Source organism: Octopus sinensis, linkage group LG2 (assembly GCF_006345805.1).
Source record: "Octopus sinensis linkage group LG2, ASM634580v1, whole genome shotgun sequence".
In the NCBI taxonomy this organism is placed as follows: Eukaryota; Metazoa; Mollusca; class Cephalopoda; order Octopoda; family Octopodidae; genus Octopus; species Octopus sinensis.
This window is the reverse complement of record NC_042998.1, coordinates 58,397,055-58,418,247: the sequence shown is the minus strand read 5'-3', so window position 1 is coordinate 58,418,247 and position 21,193 is coordinate 58,397,055. Positions and strand designations below refer to the sequence as shown.

Here is a 21,193-nt window from a genome sequence, read left to right as displayed (position 1 = left end):
AAATGGGTCCAGTATTTTTCTGTTTTTTGTAAATATTTTTGTGAACCAGACAGATTTGAGGATGTGAATAGTTGTAAATATATCAACGAATTCTATATCAAATCATGTGTATATCAACTTATGTAATGATGCCCATATATTTAATGCCATCAGTATATGTAATATCAGTTTCAAGTTTTAGCACAAGGCCAGCAATTTAGGAGTAGGAGTTAATCAATTACATCAACCCCAGTGCTCAACTTGTACATATTTTATCGACCCTGAGAGGATGAAAGGCAAAGCTGGCCTCAGTAGGATTTGAACTCAAAATATAAAGATGGATGAAATGCCACTAAGCATTCTCCCAGAAAGCTAAAGATCCTGCCAGCTCACTGCCCTATCAGCATATGTAATATCAACAATGGGCAAAATGGTTAGTTCTATGTTAATATCTTTTGGACTTATGGGTCTTCCATGTTTTGTCATAATTACATTTCCTTACCCAATCAATATCCATCGGAATATAATTGACATTTACTCATTACTGTTGATGATGATTGGTATATCTTCCAGGGATCAACATCCACTAGGATTTATATTTTTCGTGTCACTTTTTACCAGTGATAAATTCCTTTTATTATTCATATTTGATGTGAAATCTATACAGATCGCTTGTGCTTATAATTCTGCAGTCATTTCTTTTGATTTGGTAATACAAAACTACTTAATATATATATATATATAAAAGTAAGTTACAAATCATTTCTAAATAATATAGTGGCATTTGACAGTAAATTAATCTTCAAATATGCATGTAATCTGTCAGTATCCAAGTTGTACATCAGTCATGTCATCTGTACAAAATCTATTAGTATAATTGCTTCAAATAAATGTATATCATGTGATATTGATCAAAACGTATCTTCTGTGTAAAACCTCTTGTTATGTCACATCAATACATTATTCATGATGCAATAAAGTATAATATATGCTACAAGGCTTGTGTCCTTTCTTTATCATAACTGCAACATCATCTGCTCCTTTAAGCTATCATGATATGCTTTGATCAAAATGCAGCGCAGTCATCAGTTCTTTGATTCAAACCATTCTTTCTCTTTAGTAATAACTAACTTAACTACTATTGACCAGTCATTCTGACAATTAACCAAAATTTCATTTATTGGATATTTCTGTATTCATGGTTACACATGGCAACAAATATGGTTCACCTTAAATCAATCTAAATCAGCTAATTGCTAATTACTTGAATAGTGGTGTTGAATCTCTTTCAACATACATTCAAACATACATACATACATACATACATACATACATACATACATACATACATACATACTTACATACATACATACGTACATACATACATATGTACATACATACATATATTGTTTATACACAAACTCCATAATTAAGCAACATCTGTTACATCCATAACAAAATTTGTACAGATACAAAGGCAAGATATATACACTTTATACCTGGAAGAAATTAAGCAAATAAAAAACTGATTCAAAGTCAAAAGGTATTTGACATCAGATAAGTAACATTTGTACAAAGAATGTCTCATATAGGTGCAGGAGTGGCTGTGTGGTAAGTAGCTTGCTTACCAACCACATGGTTCCAGATTCAGTCCCACTGCATGGCACCTTGGGCAAGTGTCTTCTACTATAGCATCGGGCCGACCAAAGCCTAGTGAGTGGATTTGGTAGACCGAAACTGAAAGAAGCCCGTCATATATATGTATATGTGTATATATATATATATGTGTGTGTATTTGTCCCACCAACATTGCTTGACAACCAATGCTGGTGTGTTTACATCCCGTAACTTAGTGGTTCGGCAAAAGACACAGATAGAATAAGTACTAGGCTTACAAAGAATAAGTCCTTGGGTCGATTTGCTCGACTAAAGGCAGTGCTCCAGCATGGCTGCAGTCAAATGACTGAAACAAATAAAGAGTAAAGCGAGTATATATTAGACTGCTTCCATTTGTTAAATGTCTTATACTAGTGAACAGTTTGCATGTGTGAGGTAGAGCAGGGACTTGCCAAAAGACCAAAGTTTCACATGACTTAAGGTTCCTGACACTGAAAATAAGGAAAATTTAAAATCAATTGATGCAGACATATCTATGTGGTTAAGAGGCACATTTTGCAACCCTATGGTTTTGATTTCAGTCTCTTTGCATGGCACCTAGAGCAAGTATCTTCTACTATAGCCACAGCCTGACCACTGTCTTGTGAGTGAATTTGGTTGTCCACTGACCACTGTCTTGTGAGTGAATATTGTGTGGAAGTCCATCATATGCTCACGCACATGCACACATGCACGTATACACACACACAAAATCATATCATTGTACATGCTTCTTCCATAGGTTGGATGATTCATGATTCAACAGTATCCAACAGGCCAGAGGATTTTATTGAGCTGCAGTGTCTGCTTTGATGAGCTTTCTATGTTTGGATGCTCTTTCTAATGCCATCAATTTTACAGAGTGTACTGGGTGCTTATTTCTTGGCAATGGCCTTTGTAAGGTGAGCAAGGGATTCACATGACAATGTCCTCTCAATGGCGTAGAGGTTTACTAGACAGGAAAGTGGTTTTATGACAAGGTGGAAAGGCTTAAAGTATGATAAAGAGAGACATCTATCAATTTATCTGACTGTTCAACCATCAGGCAGATGTTTTGTTGAACAAATCAACCCCAGGACATATTCTTTGTAAGCCTAGTACTTATTCTATCAGTTTCTTTGCTGAACTGCTAAGTTACAGGGATGTAAACACACCAGCATCGGTTGTCAAGGATAAGTTATTACACTTAGAAAAGTTCAGGACAGCTTATTACATCTGGTAAAGTATGGAACAAGAACATCTTTACTTAAAATATTGTAGCTATGGATAAAATTTCAAATAAAATATTTAGATTTACTCTTTTTCTCTTTTACTTATTTCAGTCATTTGACTATGGCCATGCTGGAGCACTGCCATTAGTTGAGCAAATTGACTCCATGACTTATTCTTTGTAAGCCTAGTACTTATTCTATCAGTTACTTTTGCTGAACCCCTATGTTACGGGGACATAAACATACCAGCATCGGCAGTCAAGAAATGCTGGGGGTAAAAATACAGACACACAAACATAAACACACACATACATAATATATATATATATAATATATATATATATATATATATATATATATATAATATATATATATATATATATATATATATATATATATACACCACACATATATATACATATATACGACGGGCTTCTTTCAGTTTCCATCTACCAAATCCACTCACAAGGCTTTGGTCGGCCCGAGGCTATAGTAGAAGACACTTGCCTCAGGTGCAATGCAGTGGGACTGAACCCGGAACCATGTGGCTGGTAAGCAAGCTACTTACCACACAGCCACTCCTGTGCCTATATTTAGAAAATATTAGCTCTTATTGAAACTAAAAATTTTATTACAAGTTATTATTTCTATTTGTTATTAATTGTTACTTCTATTAAAAATAAAAAATAACTCAATTAGAATGCTTTTTGCACTTTAAAACAATTTATTTTTTAAAGTATTAATCAATAATTAAAAATTTAAAAATAAATTACAAAAGATAATAGTATAACATAATTAGTTAGTTCAATAAATAGAACAATGCAAAAATTAGTATATTTTACAATAAAATCTATCTATGACAACCAATTCACAGTAAAATTTACTTGAGTTATTGCTTAAGTTATTGTCAAGTCTTCACATTTTTAGTCTTGACCCAATGCCAATTTTTACCAAATAAATTTTCCTATCACATATACTATTCTACTTTCCATAAGACTTTAGCTATATCGGTACTTCAGGCTCTTGTTTTACTAAGTATTCTAGTGTGTCAATATTTTAACAAAGTGATGGTACCTTTTTTAATTATAATGTTACTTTGTAAATTAAAATCAAATAATTTTTGATATTCAAATTTTAAACTTAGCTGCAACATTTTAAATAAAAATTTTCTATATTATCACCCTAAAATTTGAGAAACAAACACTCATAACTTTTTCTTTTAAAAAGTGCAACACTAGCATATCTCAACACATTGCACCTGGAAGAGAAGCATTTTGCATATTCACAAAATGCTATGCATGACTAAAATTTCCATAGATTTGAAAACATTGGTAATATTAGCTTCAAATGTTGGCACAAGACCAGCAGTTTCAGGGGAGGGATTAAGTCAATTACATCGACTTCAATAACTCAACTTGTACTTATTTCATCAACCCTGAAAGGATTAAAGGTAAAGTTAGTGGAATTGCCCAGCATGCTTACAACTCTACCAGCTTGCTTCCTTGAAAACAGTGATGATATTAACTTGAAGTGAAAACTCTCCTAAACTTGTGACCACTATATCAGACCTCAACAGTTATGGTTTTGCAATCGAAGGGTATGAGATGCCTCCAAAATATCTAATGAGCAGATGAGACAGCATAGCCCTTAAAATCCCTGGATGCACCAGAAATTGTCAATTGTTGCACAGTACATATAATGAACAACTGTCTTAACATGTCAACAATATACAATGCCATCTGCAGAAAAGATGGCCTGGGATAAATATAAATAACACTGCTGTTTTTAAATACATACAAATACAACAGAAGGAATGCTGGGAATTACTGTATGCAAAGTGGTTACCTTGGTAGCTGACACCAAATTTGTATAAAAGGGAAGAGTGTAAATCTGTTCTGATTTACTGAAAGCATTTTAAACCAATGAAGACACATTTTTTACTGATCTGGTGACATGGAATAAAATAAATGGGACCTTATTTTTATGATCTGAAAAAAAAAGTCTCAGTTCATAGTCATACCTCTTCTCTAAGGCCTAAGATGTTCAAGAGGTAGTATGGTGGTGACCGATGTTTTGGGATAACAAAGGAGTCCTTCTCCTTGATTTTCCAGTATGTGGCTGAACTATGAACGGTGAATCAAACATCGTAACATTCAAAAGGCTTAGAAAAACCAATTTAGCAGAAGAGATGAAGTAAGGTTTTAAAGCAGATCCATGGCTGTCATGACAATACATGGCCATGCACATCTTTAGAAACAAGTCAAGCAATTGGCAAATTGGGTTGCTCTGCTGTCCCCCCCACCACCAGTCACTACTGCCCATATCTGGCACTCTTTGACTTCCAACTGCTTGGGCCAATAAATGAGAGTCTTTGGGATTTGAGGGACAAGGCTATGGACACAATGTAAATATTCTAAACCATCATAGCCATTGTGATTTTCTTTACTCTTGTCATTGTCACCCTCATTGTTGTAATCCTCCTCCTACTGCTGCTGCTGCCTATCCTTGTCAGCTTCATTATCCTCATTGTTGCCATCCTCCTCCTCCTGCTCCTCCTACTCCCCTCCTCTTTCTCCTCCTCCTTATCCTCCCTCCTCCCCCCCTTCCTATTTCTCCTCCCCATCCTCCTCCTTATCTTCCCCTCTGATGTCAAGATACAGAGAAGCCTGTGTGTGTGTGTGCATGTGTGTGTATGTGTGTGTGTGTATATATATATTACATATGTATAACACACATACACACATACATACACGCATACACATTCAGACATAAGCTCATATATACGTTACAGATAACACTGATTTCAAAAGATCACACACATATATATATATACACATTTTATATATATATATATACACACACATAAGAGATGACACAGCATACAATTAGAGATGACATACACACAAATACATTTCATCATAGAAAGACATGGGCATACATCTATTTGAGATGATGCAAAGACACACAAAGTGACAAGAGTAAATTAATGATGGTGTCATAGATACGCAGCATACTTCCAAGTGCAAAGAAGCCTTGTTCTTCATTACTTAACTCTATTTAGCACAAGCAATAAAACTGATCTCCTTTCTGACTTCACTGAAGCTCTTCCCTGTCTTCATCTCTATCAATCACAATGCACTCTGAACTTATAATATAGTATCTATCTGATCACATGTATTGCTAGAAATAGCAGCATAATGTCTCTATAGTTACTTCATACTGTCTTAGAAAACGACACGTTGGATAATGTGATCCTGAGTTCCTTTGATTTGGAGATAAAATGGAGTGATCATGGATAGGGATGCTTTTGATCAGTGGCTTTGATCAACCTACATGTGTTTGATCATATGTCCAGTCAATCAAATCTGACCTGGAGCTAAATTAGAATTACAGCAACAATTATGTACTCAGACGATGAAAGTAGTTTGTTTCTATGTAGTCACTTCCTAGAAATAGTAGCCAAAATATGCATCAAATCACACCATACTGTCTTAACAGAAAGTATACTGTACATTAAATAATATAGTCATCAACACACTGTGTTTGGAAACAAAAAAAACCCCAACAAATAAAGAAGTACAAGATGACCAAGGCCAGAATGTTTTTAATCATACATAGGCTTCGCCAATCGAAGTAGTTAGCAGTATTTCATCTCTCTTATGTTCTGAGTTCAAATTCTGCCAAGGTCGACTTTGCCAAGGATGACCTTTCGGGTTTAATAAATTAAGTACTAATTGTATACTGGGGTTGATCTAATCGACTGGCCCCCTCCCCAAAAATGTCAGCCTTTGTGCCTAGAGTAGAAAAGAATAATACATACATAGGCTTGCTAGATTAAGGCTTACCTAAGGTTAAACAACAATAGCAACAACTTATTTGTCAAAAATGCAAAAAAAAAAAAAAAATATTGGGAAAATTCAAGAGATAAATTATTGAAGTATAATCCCCCAAAATCTTGGCTAGTTCTTTCAACATATATAGGTGCAAGCATGGCCTATTTGGTGCATGTGTGACTGTGATAAGAAGCTTACTTCCCAACCACATAGTTCTGGGCAAGCGTCTTCTTCTATAGCTTCAGGCTGACCAAAGTCGTGTGAGTGGATTTCATGACGGAAACTGAAAGAAATCTGTTTCACACACACACATGCACGCACACATACATGTGTGTATGTGTCTTTGTGTCATTGTTTGTCGCCAACCACTGCTTGACAACCAGTGCTGGTGTGTTTATGTCCCTGTAACTTAGAAGTTTGGCAAAAAGAGACTGATAGAATAAACACTAGGTCTAATAAAAATAAATACTGGGGTTGATTCATTCAACTAAAAGTTCCTTGAAACAAGCAAATGATAAACAATATAAAATGTATCAGATAAGATCCTGAACAAGGTGAACAAAGACTCCCAGGTCATATGGCATCACGTTTTTGTGTAGAGCATTCGGAAACATTATAAAATCAGATTGGTAGAATGGCTATCATATTAGGAAAAATGCCTTGTGGCATTTGTTCCAGTTCTTTACAATCTGAGTTCAAATCTCATCATGGCCAAACTCCAAGGTCACCATGACTTTCATCCCACTGGGGGGAATATTATATTGATTATTTTCTTGCCTCCAAAATTTCAAGCCTTGTGCAGATATTTTGTAACAATTATTTGTTCCAATGTTCCAAGTTAGAGAGAGAAAAAGAGAGAGTGAGAGAGTACATTTTAAAACTGGCCTTAAAAAGGCTGCCTGTGTGTTTTCAAGGATTCTTCAACCATAAATAAGATCTTCCCATTCATGGAAACTTTAAGAAGATTTAAAACTTAAAATATTTAACTGTTCTTTATCTGTATTTCTCTTGCTTTTTTTTTGTTTTTAGTTCTTTTTATATATAAAGAAGTATTCCTTACTCAATGTCTCATGGCTCACCCATTTTACAGGGAGTCTTAAATTAATCATTCAAAGAATTTTTCATAGTTCAAAGAATTTCCCATGGAATATGTTATCCTTCAAGTGCTGTCATATATTTAACATGGAAGATTTTAGTTGTTGCACCATCAGTCATCATATACACACAAGGCCTTCTGTTCCATTATTTTAAAAACTAAAGTTGTAGAGTTCATACATAGATAAGAGAAACTAAAAAGATTTAGAGATGAGTGTGCATTGGGAAGATTGGGGTGGTATGTGTGGAGGATATTGGTTTATATTTTATTAATTTTAATTTCAGAGTTGTCTCCCTTGCATTCCTTTAAGCAAAATCATTAAAGCTAATGATTTTTTCCTTCGGTATGATTATAATTTTAATTGATTATATATAAACTACATGTCAAATTCTGTGAGTTTTACTAATCATTGAAGATGCTTTGTGAAAACTAGGAAAGAAATTGTTGACAAATAGCAACCAAGAAAATATATGTGCATACATAGAATAGAAACACTTGACTAATCAGATGCAGTTGTAATGTCTCAGCTGAAAATATCATCATCTCCACACACACACACACACACACACACACACACACATATTATATATACATATCATCATCATCATCACATCATTTAACGTTTGTTGTCCATACTGGCAGGGGTTGGAGGGTTTGACCATAGCTGGTAAGCTGGAAGGCTGTACCAGACTCCAGTCTGATCTATCATGCCTTTCTATGGCTAGATGCCCTTCCTAACACCCAGTGACTCTAAGAGTGCAATGGGTGGTTATACATGCCACTGGTATGGGTACCATTTGCATGACACCAGTATCTGCCACAACTGTAATTTTGCTCAGGCATAACATTATACCAAAGGTCCTGATCACTGCCTCTGTGAAGTACAACACTCGAAAGGAACCCAGCCACTTCGCCTGATGCATACATACATACATACATATATATATATATATATATTATATATATATATATATATAGTTATAGTTAATCCAAACATGAAAACACAAAGAGAAAACTCAACAAAGTAAGGATGTGGTACAAGTATAGTATTATTGGACACTCAGGAAAGAAGGAAAGAAGGAGGGTTTAACGTTTTGAGTGGAGCTCTTCGTCAAAAACATAGGAAAAGGAAAGATCCAAAGAAGGGAAGACGGAGGAAAAAAATCGCCAATGGTACACACACAGTCACATATATGCTAAATGAGAAAAACCTATTATGCTAGATATTTAGTTTATAATGTCAACATTATGCCAAATCTTTAGTATAAGGACATAGCTTTAGTGAGTTTTCAGAGAAGAAAAAACGGTTATCCAATTCAATTCATAGCTAATAGTTCAGCGATGGTGCATATCCCTTTAATGAAAGTTGTTGTTTACTTAGCTCATACATAAATCTCCAAACCTAGAGAATAGAATAATGAGATTGTACGATATCTGTTCCTTCTATAATAGCACTAAAATTAAAAGTTTTCAACCAGAAAATTATCCTAGGCTCAGTCTTTGATTGAAATGTGCCCTAATTCTATTCCACTTTCTAATTAAAGAAAAAAACTCTTTCTTCATATTAAGTTTGAAGATAATATAGATTATGGATATAAATCACTGAGGTTAATTACTCCAAGACATCACCTGCATGGAAATCTGTAATTAAACTCATTAATTTAATATCATTTTAATCAAAGCTTTATTATTTTGGTCAAGGCTGGAATGCCTTTGAATGCTGGTCTGTTCAATCAGGACTGACCCAATATTAAGCAGTAACAACAAAATTAAGAGATGCAACAACAGATACAGCAGCAGCAAGGGCAGCGGACTCGTGGTTGGAAGATCGTGTTTTCGATTCCCAGACCAGGTGTTGTGTGTGTTTATTGAGTGAAAACACCTAAAGCTCCATGAGGCTCCGGCAGGGGTGGTGGCGACCCCTGTTGTACTCTTTTGCTCCAACGTTCTCTCACTCTTTCTTCCTGTTTCTTGTCCCCGACTTCCTATAAAACTGCTGAGCCTGGATGCACATTCATCCATCCGTCGATGCTCTCGGTGTTGGGGATTGACCTGCTTTCTCTTCTGCGGGTCTTATGAATAGAAAAGGACCACGTTTCAGACTTCTCCCACTAAACTCTGGGATGAAGACTGCTTCACTCAACAAACAAAGAGCAGCAGCAAGAGGAGCAACAATTCTTAGGCCTTACTGTGTAAACTGTATTCACCAAGATAAACTGCAGGTGGCTAAAATTGATTTATACCCCAAATAATTTTATATCTGCTGTGGCACCTCACCTCAGATTTATTTACATCAGGGGTAAGACATTGTCGTTTCTGTGAATTATAAGCTTGTTAAAAAAATCTGATGCATAAAGAACATTTAAACATTTTCAAGGAAAGGTTTAACTCATAAGAAGATACATCAGCTTCATTTCAAAAATTGCTACGTAGCCTCAGATTAGCAATTATTAAGCATATCAGGTAAGTTATTAGGAATTATTGTTCTGGTAGTTATGGCGTTCAGATACATACCTGTAGCATAAAATTATCATGTAGCTTTTTTGATTTATACGCAGCTTGTAATCAGAACTAGTATCTAGTTTTCAAATTTTAATTAATTTAGACTTTGATGCATCAACTCATTAACAAAATGTCTTTTTTTTTTCCTTTTTGGTTTGAGTTGTCTACCTTGCCTTTAATTTAATTAAACATTATTCATCAACGTTTACCTGACTTTGATGCAGGTATAGTCTTTATTGAAATTATTGTGCTTATCACTTTAGAGTTGTTTGCATTTATTTCCTTATATAAGCTAATACCACTTTTATTTTTTTCCCTATCCTAAGATGAGGTTTAAGACCTGAAATGTTGGGTTCTACAATTCCTGCAGTAATTTAATTTATCAAAGGATTCTCCTGAGCTGAGGACATTTAAAGGGGAAAAAATTTCTCCAATAACACAATGGAACATCAACAAATTTGAACATGAGACTAATTAATAGGGTCTTTAAATAGTTTATAAACCACAAAAGCATATTAGATCAGGATTAGATGAAAATGTATCTACAGTACTCCAACATCCAGACTAATACTGTATATTCATTTGTATTTTTAAGTCTGCTTTTCCATGCTTGCATGACTTAGACTAAATCTGCTTTTTGATGCATTGTTTTAGAGCCAGATGCCCTTCTTGATGCTGACGTTCACTTATTTTTGAAGTAAGACATCACTTATTCTACACAGCTCTGAAGGCATGAAGTGCTCAGACAATTTGATTGACTGAGATGCATGCAAGCACACACACGTGCACACACACACAAACGCACTGCCAAAATGAGAGGGTCATCACACATTTCATATATTGATATTTTGTCTGAACTAAATTTTTAATTCTAAGTTTTAATTCACCCAAAGGAAACTGTATTTTTTTTCATGATGTAATTGGTGAATTCATCAGTAAAAAACATGCCTGAAACAGCTGGTCTGAACTTTGCATTCTCTCTTTATATATGTATGTATGTATATATATATATAATATATATATATATATATATATATATATATATGTGTGTGTGTGTGTGTGTGTGTGTGTGTTTATATGTATATATATATATGTGTGTGTGTATGTATATATATATAGTTGTTGTTGTTGGCATCCTTTTGTCTCAGGTGACAATGGAGTTGCACATAAACTAATCAAGTCTGGTTTTTACATTTCGTTTCCTCTCCAGTTTTGTGCAGGCCTGGGCTAGATGTAAGAAAATCCTGGGCAGCCCAATCGTCAGGATTCCTTTCTTGACCTTGTTGACGTAGTCCAAATGGGTGCAGAGCATTACATTTGGCACCAGCTTGGTTGCAGGAGCTGCCGGAAGAGTGTCGAGTCGAACACTAAACCACCAACGGCGCTCTACTCCGGATTTCTTTGAAGGTTGTCTCCTTTCCGTAACCCTAAATAGGGGTCCATACCGTGTACTGTCAGCCAGACCCAGCTGAACCCAGGACTCATGTCAGGCAGGGTCATCACTCCCTGAAGTAGTGAAGAAAATCGTTACCCACTACCTATATATATATATATATATATATATATGTAAAACATACTAAATCCACTTACAAGGCTTTTGGTCAGCCTTGGGGCTCTAATAGTAAACAGTTATCCAAGGTACCACACTGAATGTATTCAGATAGTCTTTGGTGGTGATTTTGTGACTGCAAACCAGCTGACTGAAGACTATATACATTCTACTGGAATTTTAATATAAGAGTAAAGTACCATATGCTGAAAGACTTTTAATCAGGTACTCTATCATTTCTGACAGATTTTCTAGTTTATTTATCACATATTTTAAATTAATCTTTATATGTTTCAAATAAATATGTTATATTTTTGGACAGAGTAAAAGCAATATTGATTAGCATATATGTCCTACTGGTCCTTATTTCACTGAACCTTGAATAAGTAATTAAATATAATAATTATCAAGCTTCAGCAAAATTCATTATCTGAAAATGTTTAAATGATTGATTAATTTTAAATTGGTTGATAAAATAAAATTTCAATATAGGATTCCATTCATCATATTATTAATTGTGTGAGTTCTGGTTTTAGAACAAGTGCGCTATGATGGACCTGCAAGTCACAAGATACTGTTTAAAAGTTTGGTGTCAGAAAAGACAGACATCTATAAACCACTGCCTCAAACATGGAATCATGAGGACTACAATTAGAAAACCATCATGGGGGTCTTTAAAAAGTAACCTCTGATTTAGCAAGGAAAATGGATATAGAATGTTTTGTACGTCTCTGCTTAAACAATGCATGTCAGAATTTTGCAGAACATCAGATAATATATATTGTGTATTTGCGGTCAACTTTTCCTTTCATCCTCTTGGGGTCAATAAATTAAGTATCAGATACATACTGGGGTCGATCTAATTGACTGGCCCCCCTCTCCCCAAAATTTATATTGCATATTAAGATACAAAACTTTATATTGTGTATTTAGTTACATAATTTTATGTTTTGTGTTCAAAACCCTACCACGGCTGATTTTATGTTTTATTCTTCTGGGTGGTGTGAACTTAATCAACAAATGTCTCCCATCAAAACTAATCTTCAGCTTGCAGAATCATTAACACATCAGACTAAATGCTTAGCAGCATTCTTAATTTTACTTTCTGAATTCAAATTCTGCCAAGATCTACTTTGCCCTTCATCCTTTTGTGATCATTAAATAAGTACCAGTTGAGCACTGAGGTTTATATAATCAATTAACCCTACTACGCCACGAACTAAATTTCAGGCCTTGCGCTTATAGTAGAAAGAATTAGCTTTGTTAAATATAGTGATGTTAGAATGCTACATGCAATACCTTGTAGTATTCAGTTACATCCTTTTAAATCGCGAGTTCAAATTCCACAGTGGTTTATTATCTCTCATCACTTCACTGTCAGTTAAATATATATCAGTCAAATAATTGCATAGAATGAATTTCAGTCAGGTTTATCCCTTCTTCACAAATGAATGTGTTTGTACCCATATAAGACTTCATTATTAACTTTCATATGACTAAAAGCTTGGTCTCGGGGCTCAATCTTAACTACATTCATGGAAATAAGACTTGCTGATTTCCCTCCAGACCTTCCTTTAACTGAAATTAGGAAATATTTTCTGACTAGAAGTCAATCAAAAACTGGCCTGGATATATTGCAATTTCTCATTGTTCTTGAGATTAAATCTCATCAGTACCAACTTTGGTTTTCATCAATCTGGAGTAAAGGAAGGACGTCATTTTTATTGATGTTTAGTGCCCCTGGACAACAGTGGTAGAACAAACCTGTGATAAAAAAGCATTATTATTGTGACAATACTGCATCTTTAACCCTTTAGCATTTAAACCGGCCATATCCGGCCAAAAGTATTCTGCTTGTTTTATGTTCAAACTGGCCATATCTGATCTCTCACACCAACTCTACAATATCGTTTTAAAAATTAACAGCTACCTCATCAAAATATCATAGCTCCAAGATAATGCCTGATTAGTTCAAGGCAATGTGGATGAAAAAGCATTAATTTTGGCAGAATGATGCGAACACTAAAAGGTTGAGCAGGTATGGCTGTGTAGTTAAGAAGCTCATTTTGCAACCATGTGATTTTGGTTCCAGTCCTACTGCTTGGCCCTTTGGACATTTTCCATATAACCCCAGGGCATCCGATACCTTGTAAATGAGTTTGGTATTTGGAAACTATGCGGAAGTCCATTGTGTGTGTGTATGTTTGTGTCCCTATTTGTCTCTCCTCTGACCATTGCTTGACAACTGGTGTTGGTTTGTTTATATCCCCATAATCAGGCAGTGTGGCAAAAGAGGCTAACAGAATAGATACCAGACTAAAGATAAGTACTGAGGCTGATTTGTTTGAGTAAAACCCTTCAAGCCAGAAACCCAGCATGGCCACAGTCAATAAAGAAATATCCTGAACTACACTATTTAATGTACTATTTCCTATTTTAAGACAAACAGTGGCATATAGTTTGAGTGAGAGTTGATTGTTATTTTTAGCATGTTCAGCAACTAGTTAGATGTGATTCCTTCATGAAGAAAAAAGAAAAAGAAACTTTTTCAGGAGAAAGAAAATACGAGAAATAAAAAGAAAAAAATATAAAATAAAGCCACAATACTCACTTAAGGCCAGTTACAATTTCAATGGCAGAGTTGAAGTTTCCAATAATAAGACAATATGAAGCTAATCTGAGGATACAGGATAGTATGGCTTTTCTGTCATCATGTGTTGGTTGGGTAATGATTAAATGGGTAATCCAACTGCTGACCTGTAACAGAAAAGGAAACATTATTTCATTGAGCTGTTTATTCTGGAACAACTGATGAAATACCCACTGTACATCACAAGTTCTATATTAGAAGACAAAAAAAGAAGCAAAAAACAATAAGCGCAGGCATGGCTGTGTGGTAAGAAGCTTGCTTCCTAACCACAAGGTTCAGTCCCACTGTGTTACACCTTGGGCAAGTGTCTTATACTATAGCCTCAGGCCAACCAAACCCTTGAGAGTAGATTTTGTAGATAAAAACTTGAAGAAGCCATTTGTGTGTATATATATATATATGTATATGTATATGAAAATTCAATAATTATGAGTATAATTATAATTAGGGTTCAGCAAAAATTTGCTTCACAACATACCAAAATTTAGAAATAGCAGTTAAAACTACTATTTCACTACTTATGGTAGTGAAATAGTAGTTTTAACTGCTATTTTTATATTTCAGTATGTGGTGAAGCAAGTTTTTGCTGAACCCTAATTATACTTATACTCCTCATAATTATAGAATTTTTGTATAAGTTTACCGATATTGTTTTTTTTAATATACCTAACTACTTGGTAAAATCATTAATTATTAATTAATTAATTAGTTAATTTTACCCTTTACTATATATATATATATATATAGTAAAGGGTAAAATATATATAGTAAAGGGTAAAATATATATATGTATATATTTATTTACATATGTATGTATGCGTATATTTGTGTGTATCTGTGTTTGTCTCTGCCATCATCACTTGACAACCAATGCTAGTGTGTTTATGCCCCTGTAACTTAGTGTTTCAGCAAAAGAGACTGATAGAATAAGTACTTGGCTTACAAAGAATAAGTCCTGGGGTTGATTTGTTTCACTTAGAACCCTTTAAGGCGGTGCTCCAGCAGCTGGCAGACATTAGCATGCCAGGTGAAATGCTTAGTGGTATTTCGTCTGTCTTTACATTCTGAGTTCAAATTCCACCGAGGTTGACTTTGCCTTTCATCCTTTCGGAGTCGATAAATTAAGTACCAGTTGCATACTGGGTCGATCTAATTGACTGGACGCCTCCCCCAAAATTTCAGGACTTGTGCCTAGAGTATACTTATATCATTAATATCCTTGAAAATACTTATCTTCCTTGTCACCTATTTGCACTTGTCTTCTCCTCCGCAACTGTGTAATAACATAGCAAGTAGGAACTACTGAAAATCAAATGGTTGGTGGGCATTTAACAGTGAATCTAATTCCATATCCATCCACACAGGATCCTGCTTATATGTGATATATTTGAATGTACTTGCATGAACACCATCTTTAGCGTATGGACATTGGATTTTGAAAAAAAGTTATATACACACATATGCAATGTGTGTATATGTAAACATGGATTGGACAGAAAATAATGCAAAAATAGTCATAACCTCCTTTATTAATTGCGACAGGTCATTCAATTGCACATGTTGTTACAGTAGCTCCTTTTCTGTATTAATTCTTCTTCTTATGCTTCTTCGTGGCAGACAACTAATGAGTTCTAAGCAGAAGCAACTAACTTGCAATCACTGAGTTCTTTATAAAAGCAAGGTGCAGGCAGTTTGTATTTCAGAACTTTCCTTTAGTGGAATATTAAATTAAATTAATCAAACATATTAGAAATATTAAATTTCTAAATATCTCGGAGAGATATGAGTGATGGTGGAGTGACAGAGTGGTTGTATACTGTCAACTTAACATGACAGTCCTGTAAAGGGAATCACACCACTGCTATTTAGCCCTAGGAAGCATCGACACTTTCTGTCGGCTTTGACATATTTCCTGTGTCCTTATATTTGTGAAGGGGAGACAAGCACCCCCACCAGCTAGGGCCTGCACCTAGAGACATGCATTTTTCTGAGTCTTGCTCATCATCAGTCTAGGGTAGCAAGGCCTGCTAGTTGAGATGTTTGCCAAGGTTTTGCAAATATATATATTTTCAATGAAATCTATTCACTAATCACCAAAATTAGAAATATTGAATTTCTAAATTTCTAAATAACTGAATGGAAAAGTATAGTTTGGGCCTTTTTTTACTGGAGGTCTGGAACCATATATGAGGTAGATGATGCATATAGCATATAAGTTTCCCTAAAGTGCTAATGCATCTAATTACTAACTTGGCTCAATGTTGCTTAACTTTGTTTATCGAATCAGAATCAGTATTTTCATCTTGATATGGCCATAAGTAAAGAGACAAAATAGTCTATACGCAAAGAGATGGGAGGGTTATGGCTAGGCTGTCTTTGATTATAAGTTTGCTTGACCATGGTTAATTAACATGCTTAAAGTTAAGTATACTTAATCAGCAACACAAAACTCATCATAGTGCCACAGACAGAGTGTGAACTTCCATCATTTCAGCTGGTTTACCTTGTATTTGTCAACTCAGCTGTCAATCAATGCTTTTTGTCAACTTCTGTTAAGAAGTGTGACTAAAAAAAATGACAGCAATGGAAACATTTTGATTTGATCAGGAGATTGGTTTCCAATAAATATACACATAAAATGTGTGTGTGTGTGTGTATATGTGTTTGTTTGTGTGTGTGTGTATATGTGTTTGTTTGTGTGTGTGTGTATGTGCGGATGGGTGTTTGTATGTGTGTGTATGTATGCATGTGTGTGTGCATGTGTGCGTGCATGTGTGGGAAGATCAAACCCCTGGAAGTTACAAGTAGGAACAATCTCAGTGGATGGAGAACAATCAATAAAAGTCAAGAACACAAGCAGCACAAGCACCTCTTGCCATTGTGACCTTTGTCAAAGCTATGGAAACTTGTTTGGCCTTTTGATACTCTTTTACTCTTTTACATTTTCATTTGTTTCAGTCATTTGACTGTGGCCATGCTGGAGCACCGCCTTTTAGACGAGCAAATCGACCCCAGGACTTATTCTTTGTAAGCCTAGTGCTTATTCTATCGGTCTCTTTTGCAGAACTGCTAAGTTACGGGGATGTAAACACACCAGCATCAGTTGTGAGATGATGGTGGGGTGGGGGAACAAACACAGACACACAAACATATACTCACACATACATACATATATATATATATATATATATATATATATATATATACATACATACATATATACGACGGGCTTCTTTCAGTTTCCGTCTACCAAATCCACTCACAAGGCTTTGGTCGGTCTGAGGCTAAAGTAGAAGTCACTTGCCCAAGGTGGCATGCAGTGGGACTGAACCTGGAACCATGTGGTTGGTAAGCAAGCTACTTACCACACAGCCACTCTGGATGCATATTTCAGATTAAACATCTATCAACATTAACCATTTCCAAATGCTCAAACATGTGTGTGTGTATGTGTGTGTGTGTGTGTATGTGTGTGTGTGTGTGTACATATAAGAGATTTAAAAAAGAAGTTGTTCATAATATAACAGCAAAAGTTGGTTTCATATAATTTCTTTTCTTTTTCTGTTTAAAAACACTGCAACCCTCTAAAAAAATTTTTCTTTCCATTATATTTCATCAGATCTTGATGACAAAATAATGTAGCAGTAAATTGTAAGGAAGGCATATATTGTTATCATAATTTGTAATACAAAAATAACCAAACAGAAAATTTTGTGTGCACATATGTGCAAAACAAAGTACAGAAAATAGTTCTTGAATTACAAAGGTAAAAAAAAAAACAGTGTTTTACTGAAGCTGAAAACATGTGACGAATCACCAGACAGCCATCTGATGATCATCAGATGACTGTCTGATGATCGGTTACATGAAAATGAGTAACAATTTGTGAAATCTTTTCAGATTCAACAAAACATGAATAAATAAATACATACATACATATATACATGCATACATAGACAGACAGACAACATTGTTTCTAACATTGCATGCTACCAGAAATATATGCAACTACACAATCTCCAACCTCAACCTGTAATTTCTAAAACACTACTAACTGTACTCAAGGAAGAATATGCCTCTCTTGGGCTCTATTCTACAGAGCCACCCTCACACCTGATGGTATCACAAAGCAATACATGGGCATGATGGCTAATGACTTCAAGGGAAGGTGCACACAGCGTATACATTCACTTAGATGCAGAGACAGAGAGAATTCCACATCTTTGTCTCATTTCCTCTGAGTGGCTGTGTGGTAATAAGCTTGCTTACCAACCACATGGTTCGAGGTTCAGTCCCACTGCATGCCACCTTGGGCAAGTGATTTCTACTATAGCCTCTGGAAATTTTATGACCTCTGAAATGAAACTGCCAGCATTAAAAGTATCCTCATTGACAGAATTTCACCTTACTTGGTGCCTACAATTGTCGGCTCTGTCTCTGTGAAAAACTGCAACTTCTCCACAAACCTGCAGTATCTATCAGCAGGAAATATGAACTATCTTACTTACTATATGTACTATGTGGTGAGGTGTACCTGTGTCTAAACACACACACACACACACACACACACACCACACACACACACACACTCATACAACTAATGTACACACAGAGCTGATATGCACGACTGACATATATACACACACATATTTGTGCACCCAAGTAGTCACACATGGCTGACAAACACCTGCACCCATACATATACACACCCTAGCAAATATGCACACATACACCAGTGAACTGATGCCATCAGTTCTCATCTGCATGCTAGATTAGATACAGGTGCACCTCACCACATAGTACACATGCATAAGCATCAAACACCCTCATCTATGCACTTGTACAGTCGGTATATACACACATATATCCCCTTGCAATTTATGGATTTGGTGTTTTGCAAGTCTCTTCAGAGATCAGCTAGATGGCAAGATGCCACTGGAGGCACATGGCCTAGTGGTTAGAGCAGCAGACTCGCTGTTGATGGAATGCAGGTTTGAATCTCAGACTGAGCGATGTGTGTGTTTATGAGCGAAACACCTAAGCTCCACGCAGCTCTGGCAGAAGGCAATAGCGAACTTCTGCTGACTCTTCGGCCACAACTTTCTCCCACTCTTTCCTCCTGCATCTTGCAGCTCACCTGCAAAGGACTGACGTCCCATCCAGGTGGGGAACCTATACGCCAAGGAAACCAGGAAACTAGCCCTTATGAGCCAGGCATGGCTCGAGAAGGAACAAACAGCAAGATGCCACTAGCTTGCAGTCCAGCCATGCAGTCCAAGAAATTCTCCCTTTTAATATTTATTTGGTGTTGCTAGGATGTCAATCTCACTTCTAATAATGCCATGTGACCCACTTTGGTAGCTATCTTGGACTTTCTGAATTTCTCCATTTTGCTGCTTAAGCCTGATGAGGTAGACTTCTGTGAGGCCTATGATGCTTTAAATTGCATGGAGCCAAATTAAACTACTCTAAATGATGATGATGATGATGATGATGATGATGATAATAATGATAATAATGATAATAATAATAATAATAATAATGATAATAATAATAATAATAATAACGGTTTCAAATTTTGGCACAAGGTCAGCAGGTTTGGCAGAGGGGTTGAGTCAATCAAATCTATCCTAGTGTTTAACTAGTACTTATTTTTATTGACCCCGAAAGGATTAAATGCAAAGTCAACCTCAACAGAATTTGAACTCAGAATGTGAAGACGGATGGAATGCTGCTAAGCATTTTGCCCAGCATGTTAAGAATTCTGCCAGCTCAATAATGTATGTATGTATATATGAGCATATGGTGTAGTGGTTAAGAGCATGGCCTACTAACCCCAAAATTTCGAGTTTTCACAGGTGCAGGAGTGGCTGTGTGGTAAGTAGCTTGCTTACCAACCACATGGTTCCAGGTTCAGTCCCACTGCTTGGCACCTTAGACAAGTGTCTTCTACTATAGGCTCGGGCTGACCAATGCCTTGTGAGTGGATTTGGTAGACGGAAACTGAAAGAATCCCGTCGTTTATATGTATATATATATATATATATATACACAAATATATATATATATATATGTATGTGTATATATTTGTGTGTCTGTGTTTGTCCCCCCAACATTGCTTCACAACTGATGGTGGTGTGTTTACGTCCCCCGTAACTTAGCGGTTCGGCAAAAGAGGCCGATAGAATAAGTACTAGGCTTACAAAGATTAAGTCCTGGGGTCGATTTGCTCGACTACAGGCAGTGCTACAGCATGGCCATAGTCAAATGACTGAAACAAGTAAAAAGAGAGCTATGCGTGCATGCATGTATGTATGTGTTGATTAACCAAAAGTAATAAATCAAAGAACTTATGCATACTTAAATGTAGAATATTCAGTATTCTTTAACACATTATAACTGAAAGGTTGCTCATTTTAGAGTTGCATGTTTCCAATCACTCAGCTGGTAATCTAATCCTTGTCATATCAGTTGTTTGAATATATTTTGAAATTATATGGAAGGTATGAAGGAAACACTTTATCTTTATGCTCTTGTGTTTTGGAGAAAAAAACTTTACCAGTAACACATGCAAAAATCTCTGCTTCATGATCACGCTTTTTAATTTCATCTTTGGCTCTTGTGGGAATATTTCAAACGTCTTAAATTTCATACAAGCAAGACAACTCTAATAACTTTTCTTATGAAATTGCATTGTTGTTTAAGTAATATCTTCAA

At 35.6% G+C, this 21,193-nt stretch overlaps 1 protein-coding gene across 5 annotated transcripts in view; it reads right to left on the bottom strand.

The window, feature by feature from the left end:
* The window catches only part of LOC115224721 (1-phosphatidylinositol 4,5-bisphosphate phosphodiesterase epsilon-1), a 1,072,053-nt gene that overhangs the window by 246,068 nt on the left and 804,792 nt on the right, over positions 1–21,193 (bottom strand). For all 5 annotated transcript variants that reach the window (XM_036513495.1, XM_036513498.1, XM_036513507.1 and 2 more), the window contains one exon: positions 14,438–14,583. In XM_036513495.1, coding sequence (XP_036369388.1) covers positions 14,438–14,583 — 146 coding nt within the window. The remainder of the gene's footprint in view (positions 1–14,437; positions 14,584–21,193) is intronic.